Source organism: Mandrillus leucophaeus, unplaced genomic scaffold (assembly GCF_000951045.1).
Source record: "Mandrillus leucophaeus isolate KB7577 unplaced genomic scaffold, Mleu.le_1.0 Scaffold946, whole genome shotgun sequence".
Lineage (NCBI taxonomy): Eukaryota > Metazoa > Chordata > Mammalia > Primates > Cercopithecidae > Mandrillus > Mandrillus leucophaeus.
The window spans coordinates 140,619-148,990 of NW_012110319.1; the positions used below are offsets into that span (position 1 = coordinate 140,619).

At 49.2% G+C, this 8,372-nt stretch overlaps 1 protein-coding gene across 2 annotated transcripts in view; it reads left to right on the plus strand.

Moving 5' to 3' along the window:
- Window positions 1-5,048, plus strand: part of TSPYL2 (TSPY-like 2) — a 6,364-nt gene extending 1,316 nt beyond the window's left edge. The window contains exons 2-7 of one of the 2 annotated variants that reach the window (XM_011970352.1): window positions 1,043-1,120; window positions 1,254-1,365; window positions 1,450-1,595; window positions 1,723-1,817; window positions 2,127-2,806; window positions 4,279-5,048. In XM_011970352.1, the coding sequence (XP_011825742.1) occupies window positions 1,043-1,120; window positions 1,254-1,365; window positions 1,450-1,595; window positions 1,723-1,817; window positions 2,127-2,806; window positions 4,279-4,445 (1,278 nt within the window). In that variant the 3' untranslated portion in view covers window positions 4,446-5,048. Of the gene's footprint in view, window positions 1-1,042; window positions 1,121-1,253; window positions 1,366-1,449; window positions 1,596-1,722; window positions 1,818-2,126; window positions 3,198-4,278 lie in introns of those variants that run through there. The other variant, XM_011970351.1, reaches the window with a different exon arrangement.
- Window positions 5,049-8,372: the final 3,324 nt, after the last annotated feature.

Consider the following 8,372-nt stretch of genomic DNA (forward strand, 5'->3'; position numbering starts at 1 on the left):
GTACAGGGGGGTATGAAAACTGGACCACAGATGGGAAAGGGGGAAGAGAAGGAACATAGCATTAAAAAAAGGATCACAGATGATAAAAAGGAGGAGGGCGGTAAAGGGGCACACAGCAAAAAAATTGGACTAGAGATGGTGAAAGGAGGAGGGGAGGGGCACGTAGAAGATCAACTGACTCAGAGACCTTGAAGAGGGAGGGGAATGGCACACAGCAGAGAAACTACCCAGAAAGGGTGCCTGAGCCATACAGGGCTCTGTAAATCTAGATCTCTGCTTAAGATACTAGGAGACCCCAATCCCGGCTGGAGTGCCTTGCATTGGAGGGAAACGGGCTAGAGAGGGGCTGGAGCCCCTGAAAGGTCAAGAGAGGGAGTGTCTAGGTATAGAGAAAAAGGAGTTGAATGAAGGAAAGGGGAGAGTAGATGGACACATATACATACATGTAACAGGAACATAAATTTAACATTCTAATAGAATTATGTGGATACAGACCCTTAGCGCCCTCATACAAAACAGCACATGGTAAGAGGCCCTTAGCACCCAGGCATACAATGTCATTTAGACATAGGACCTCAGCTCCTAGACACAGTATTATGTGACCACAGGTCCTCAGCATGTAGACACGTGGCATCACTTGACCACAAGCCATCAGAGCCATTCACACATCATGTAGACATGGACCTTCAACACCCATACATACAACATCATGTGACCATAGGCCCTCAGCAGTCAGATACAGCATCACTTGGACGTGGGCCTTCAGCCCCCAGACGTGCATTTTGTGAACACAAGCCTTCAGCACCCAGAGACATATACCACATGCACATAGATTTTCAATATCCTGCAGTGCCACCTAACATAGAGGTTTATCATGGGAATAAGTATGGGTTATGTCCCATGACTCACTTGCTTCATACATACAACATAAACACAGAAGGAATCCTCCTGCTCCAGCGTCTCTTACTGTGCCCTCCCTGGTCTTCCCTCCCTCCCTTTCACGGAATAGTCAATCCTTGACCTAAACTGCTCCACTCATCAGTTCCTCAACCACCCCAGAATTTCAATTTTGATCAACCGTCGTGATGAAGACATTTTCCGCTACTTGACCAATCTGCAGGTCAGGCCAGAGAGACATTTTTTAGTAGGATCGGGCAACGAATCTGGTTATTGGAGGTGAGGGGAGGTGGGTGGGAAGGGCCATGGTGTGTGTGGGGGGAGACAGATTCCACCATCACCCCCACCTGGAGCAGGTACAGGATCTCAGACATATCTCCATGGGCTACAAAATGAAGCTGTACTTCCAAACAAACCCCTACTTTACAAACATGGTGATTGTCAAGGAGTTCCAGCGCAACCGCTCAGGTAAGAGGCAGTCCCAGAGTAAATCCATGTCCCCCCCAATCTGTCCTTGTTTTGTCCCATCTCCATAGCCTTCTTTGTCCCTAGGCCGGCTGGTGTCTCACTCAACTCCAATCCGCTGGCACCGGGGCCAGGAACCCCAGGCCCGCCGTCATGGGAACCAGGATGCGAGCCACAGCTTCTTCAGCTGGTTCTCAAACCATAGCCTCCCAGAGGCTGACAGGATTGCTGAGGTGGGGTCCTTCCTGGCATCACCAGAGAAGGCCTTGCTAGGCTTGTTCCTGGGTGCATGGGGAATTAAGAGTAGGATCTGGAGCTTGTACTAATGGCTGTCTTATCTCTTCTCCCCTTTTTCAACAGATTATCAAGAATGATCTGTGGGTTAATCCTCTACGCTACTACCTGAGAGAAAGGGGCTCCAGGATAAAGAGAAAGAAGCAAGAAATGAAGAAACGGTAATGAGGGGTTTGGTGGCTGAGAGGTGGTTTGTTGGGGATGGGGCAAAAACTAGTGTAACACAGGATTTATGGAGCCAAAGGGACCTTTGAGATAATCCCAGTGGAATATGTTTTACAAGTGGGAAATCATGTCCAGAAATGGCTTGAGGTTACACAGTCAGGGGCAGAAGTGGGACTTTACCCACCCTAGCCCCATCCCTGGGATCCCTTATAGCCTACTGCTTCCCCTAGTTACTCTCCACCTTTCAGTGCTATGGGTACTCCTTCTCCCACCAACCCCATACTCAGCTACAGTCTTTCCTACAGTAAAACCAGGGGCAGATGTGAGGTGGTGATCATGGAAGACGCCCCTGACTATTATGCAGTGGAAGACATTTTCAGCGAGATCTCAGACATTGATGAGACAATTCATGACATCAAGATCTCTGACTTCATGGAGACCACTGACTACTTCGAGACCACTGACAATGAGATAACTGACATCAATGAGAACATCTGCGACAGCGAGAGCCCTGACCACAATGAGGTCCGCAACGAGACCACTGATAACAACGAGAGTGCTGATGACAACGAAACCACTGACAACAATGAGAGTGCAGATGACAACAATGAGAACCCTGAAGACAACAACAAGAACGCTGATGACAACGAAGAGAACCCTGACAACAACAAGCACACTTATGGCAACAACTTCTTCAACGGCGGCTTCTGGGGCAGCCATGGCAACAACCAGGACAGCAGCGACAGTGACAATGAAGCAGATGAGGCCAGTGATGATGAAGATAATGATGGCAATGAAGGTGACAATGAGGGCAGTGATGATGATGGCAATGAAGGTGACAATGAAGGCAGCGATGATGACGACAGAGACATTGAGTACTATGAGAAAGTTATTGAAGACTTTGACAGGGATCAGGATAACTACGAGAATGTGATAGAGATCATCTCAGACGAATCAGTGGAAGAAGAGGAGGGCATTGAGGAAGGTGAGCTAACCCCTGCCCCCAACCCTTGTCTTCCGTCTTCTTTTCTTTCAGAGCAAGCCTGGCCAAGGACAGGGTATCAAGGCATGAACACAATCTGCTTTCATGGAGGAAAGAAAAAGCATTCTGAGCAACTTTTTAAACAAAGGAAGTCCAGTGAACATTTAACTTAAAAATGCAACAAAACCCTAAAAAATCATTTTAGTTCCAGGTGATGGGTAGATGGTTGTAACATCGAAAGATGAAGAGTACACAGAGATAGGAGACAGTGGGTGGAAAACTAAAAAGGACACTTCACATCGAGGTGGGGGAGTGGCAAAACACAGTGCATTTCAGCACAGTCTGTACCCAGCCTTGGCCTTTGGCGAATTCCCAGGCTTGTGCTGGGAGCAGAGCATGAAGTGAACAGTGTGCTCTCTGAGCCCAGAAAAGGGTGCAGCCAGTTCTACCTCAAGAGTTGGGGGAGGGGGGCGGGGGAGAGCTAGAGGAAGAAGGTGACATCTGAATTGGAGGCTGCATTCACACTGAGGCGCATTATGGAGCATTCTCAGTGGAGTGGATCGTGTGAACAAGGACTTGGAAGGGTGAAAATGCATGGTATGTTGGGCAGGGTTTCCAAAATTACGTCCTGAGGATCATTCACCAGATCCGAAAGCTGCTTCCCACAAAAGGTTTCAGTGGTCGTATATGTTGGACAAGTACTACATATAATAATGCCCTCTTGTAGAGTCACATTAGCACCTTAAAGGCTCTGAGAACAACATCAGAATTATAAAGATGCTGAGAAGTACTCAGATGGGAGGTGGAAGGGGCAGGAAAATCAACCACTCTTGGTTTTTTTTTTGGCCATGGGGTCCCTGGCAAACTTCCATTGAGGGCAAGGCCAGGGCACTAAGGGAAGAGGTATTGAATGAATGTGGAGCCTCAATCTAGTCGTGTTCAGGTAGGAGAGGGAAACGGATTCTCAGTTCTCTTCCCCTCCCACCTGATGGCATCTCTTCTCTCAGAGAAGGGGAGGCAGAGCTGTCTGCCCAGCCCTAAGGGTGGGAGTGGGGGTGGGGAATTGGGTTGAAGAACACAGACTGGGGCCTGTTTGGATCAGGACTGGGGGAAAGGAGCAAGGAAGCTGCCTGGAGATGAATAGGTTTATTCAGCTGAGGTCGGAGCTCAGGAAGAGACACACATTGATGAGTACAAGGGGGAGAAAAAGCTACTATCAGAGATGTATCAGTTTTGACTGGACGGAAGCAGGGAGCCCACACTGCCTACCTGCCTCCCTCCAACTCCCTCATTCTGTGGGCTTATGAGTATACCCACACACACTTTTGGCTGTTTGTTCCAAGCAGAGGCACTCGGCAAGTTGTCCCAGGCCCTACAAGCTCTGGCTATGGGCTCTGTTCCCTTTTAGAGTGACACCTATCTGCTCATCTAACTGCCTTCCTCCATTTCTCCTTCCTTTCTTCTCCCCTATGCAGGCATCGAGCAAGATGAAGACGTCTATCAGGAGGAAGGAAACTATGAGGGGGAAGGAAGTGAAGATTTCTGGGAAGAAGGGGAAGATTCAGACGACTCTGACCTGGAGGATGTGCTTCAGGTCCCAAACGGTTGGGCCAACCCCGGGAAGAGGGGGAAAACCGGATAAGGGTCTTGCCCTTTTGGGGATTACCCCTCTGTATCCCCCACCCCCTATCCCATTTGCCCTCCTCCTCAGCTAGGGCCACGCGGCCCCACATTGCACTTCTGGGGGGTGACCGACTTCGTACACGGGTTTAAAGTTTATTTTTATGGTTTAGTCATTGCAGAGTTCTTATTTTGGGGGGAGGGAAAGGGGGCTAGTCCCCTTCTTTTGGCCCTCCGCCCCCGCAGGCTTCTGTGTGCTGCTAACTGTATTTATTGTGATGCCTTGGTCAGGGCCCCTCTACCCACTTTCTCCCAGTCAGTTGTGGCCCCAGCCCCTCTCCCTGTGCTGTGTGGAGTGGACACCCTGACCCCCGAAGCGGGGAGGGTCGCTGTGGCCTTCGTCACAGCCGCGCAGTGCCCTTGTAGGCGCTGCTGCCACCCTCCTCTCCCAAGTTCTTTCTCCGTCCCTCTCCTCTTTGCGCCGCGCCGCTAGCCCGCCTCGGTGTCTATGCAAGGCCGCTTCGCCATTGCGGTATTCTTTGCGGTATTCTTGTCCCCCCTCCCCCAGAAGGCTTGCCTCTCCCCGTGGACCCTGTTAATCCCAATAAAATTCTGAGCAAGTTCAGAGTGCCCCTTCGAGTCTTTTGTTTCGCCTGGTGCCCCGGCCCCAGTGGTCAGTTTCCCCCAGGCCGACACGTAGCCGCCTGGCCTACGCAATAGCCTGCAACATGTTAGTTGCGGGGGTTTGGCGGGTGGGGGGGCGAGCTCAGCCAGGCCGCAGAGGCGTTGCGTCAGACCAATGCGGATCATCCTGGCCAATGGCAGGGCGAAGCTGAGGAAGCCCCTCCTCCTCCTGGCGCCCGCAGCAGACCCAGCCAGGTAGCAAAGGGCTTCCCACGCCTTCCCCTCTGGCGCATGCGCATAGAGAAATCCCGCGCCCTAGAACATCGATTTATCAGTGATTCATCTTTTAATTTATAGTGCGTCAAACCTTTCCTCGGGCCTAGAGTGAGCGGGGCCTGGGGGAGCCAAAGGAATTCATTTTCCTCATTCGCATTTAGTAAAAATAAAACAAAAAACGACTTCGGTCCGGATATCACAACCCAATTATACAGGAGCGCTCTCTTGCCTTTGGGAGGGGGTGCAGAGTCCCTGGAGCTGGGCTTGGGGAGGAAGGCAGGAGAAGATAGCTCAGGCAGAGAAGTATCCGTAGAGATAAAGGAAAAACAAAGGGAAATTAACTATGTAACTGTGCGAAGGGATGGAAACGTAGGGAGTTGGACATCTGAAAAACGGGCTTTATCCGGGAGACCTTGGAAAGGCTGAGTTATATTAAATTTAGATACATAAATTTTATCTCGGTGGGCGCCAGAAGTATTTCCCAGATTTGTTCTGGATCACAATAACTTTTATTCAGACATCCGAGTCGGTCTTTTATAACATATCTCCCGAACTTTCCATCCAACGCCTTTATTTTGCTGGAAGGCTTCAGAGATGGTTAGATTTGCGTTTTAGAGAATGCCCTCTGCTGGCTGCCAGGAGAACGGACTGGAAGAAAGGAGAGCAGTAAGGAAATAGACGCTAGACCTCAGGTGGGACTGGCAAGATGGGGGCGGATTTGAGAGGTTTTTAAAATAAACTTAATTTCAGAATACTTTTAAATTTACAGATTTATTGTGAAGATAACAGAGAAGTCCCGTATGCCCCACAGCCAGTTTTCCTTAACAGTTTACATTAGTGTGATATATTCGTCGCAATTAATGAACCAATATCAGTACATTATTATTAACTAAAGTCCATACTTTATTCCAATTTCCTTAGTTTTAACTTAATGGCCTTTTTCTGTTCCAGGATTCCATCCAGACTAGCACACTACATTTAGTCATCTTGTCTCCTTAAGCTCCTCTTGGCTATGACACTCTCTCAGGCTTTCCTTGTTTTTGATGATCTGGAGTCATTTGAGGAGTACTGGTCAGGTATTTTATAGAATGTCCCTTAATCAGGATTTGTCTGATGTTTTCTCTCATGATTAAACTGAGGATATGAGTTTGGGGAAGGAAGACCACAGAAGTCAAATGTCATTCTCACTAGATCCTATCAAGGGCATGTACTATCAATATGATTTACCACTGTTGATGTTAACTTTGCTCACCTGGCTGAGGTAGTGTCCGTCAGGTTTCTCCACTGTAAAGCTACTCCTCTTTCTCTTTTTCCATGCTGTACTCTTTGGAAAGAAGCCAAGTAAGTGCAGCCCGTGCTTAGGGAATGAGGAGTTATGCTCCATTTCCTTGAGAGGGAAGTATGTACATAAATTAATTGGAATTATTCTGCAAGAGCAATTTGTCTGTTCTATGAGAGCTTTTAAGATGTTGGACTCAACAGGCTTTAGATATGGAAGGAGAGGGATTGAGAGGAGTCAAGATGACTGCCACGTTGGTGTGAGACCTTTGGCAAGGCCCCTTCCCTCTCTGGGCCTCCTCTGTGAGATGGTTGGAATACCAGATCCTTGACTTGTCTCTCCAATGATTCTGATAAATGTTTTGAGGGGGACAGGATGGAGGCTTTGATGTGCTGTCAAAGGTGGGTAGGGAGGACTGAGGCTCAGAAAAGGGAATGTCTTGCCTAAAGTAACGCAATACCTCAAGGCCAGAGCTGAGAGTGCAGGATCCTAGAGAAAACAGACATCTATATGCAATATCTGGAGCCAACCCCAATGAGTATGTGGTGAAGAGGAGGGGAGGGGAAAGCAGCAGGGGCAAAGGCAATGGAGTAGGCCAGGAAGAGGTCAGCCTGCCAAAGGATCCCAGCTAATCAGAGCCAGAGTCACCAGCCTGGTTACTCTTGCCTCAGTCTGACTTACCTCACAACATGACTCTCCTTGTCCTCTCTAGAGGGCCACAGTTTTCCCATCTATAAACTGAGGCTTATCGTGCTGGGGGATCAGTCCAGGAGAAGCGACCTGCCTAAGATCTCAAGACAGAGTCTAGCCTTGAAGCCGGTCTCTGAAGTCTGGCCTTCATTGTGCTCTTCCCTGATTCCTCTCTGTCCCCCAAATCAAATCCCCAGCCCCTCATTCTGGCATTTCGGACTCTTCTTCACCCACCCTATTATAGGGCTTCTGGTCTTCATCTTCAGGGATGCTCTTAAGAGTCAATCATAGGATTCTAATATAGTTGGCCAGGGTGCTCATGTCCTTGGCTGAGCCATGTGAGGACAGGATGTTCTTTGCCCAGAGTAACATCTTGTTCCCTGTGCCCTCACTCTTCAGTCTGGACCTCCGAAAGGGAGGGCTGTTCTAGGTCTTTAAGGTCACATCTAGCTCCAAGATATTGTCTTCGCCGAAGGCCAGAGAAGACAGGCCCCATTGGCTGAGACCTTAAACAGAAACCAGGAGGATGAAGAGTCATGGGGCCCAATGTGCCCTAGGGCCTGTTCCCATGTTGAAACTACTTGTCTTCATATGCTTCCTAGCTTGCCCTCACTCCTTTGCAGCAGAGGGCCCTGCTCCTGGGTGGGAGGTTCCTGGGATTTCCTGGGACCAGACCTTTAAAGTGCCACCTACTTCTGTGAGCAGAATCAGATTGGCAGGGACAAAACTAGATTCAAGAATGTCCCTCCTTCTTAGGTGACCCAAAGGGCCGGCACTGGCTCCCCCAATTGGGGGTGTGCAGGATGGTTGGGAAGGAATTCTATTATTCATTCAGTAAACACTTACAAGTACCTACTGTGTGCCTGAAGTACTGAAGTGGGTGACAGGGATACAGCAGGGAAACAAGATAGAGCAAGTCTTTTTGTTGTTGTTGCCCAGCCTGGAGTGCAGTGGCACAATCTCCGCTCACTGCAAGCTCTGCCTCCCGGATTCACGCCATTCTCCTGCCTCAGCCTCCCAAGTAGCTGGGACTACAGGCGCCCGCCACCATGCCTGGCTAATTTTTTGTATTTTTAGTAG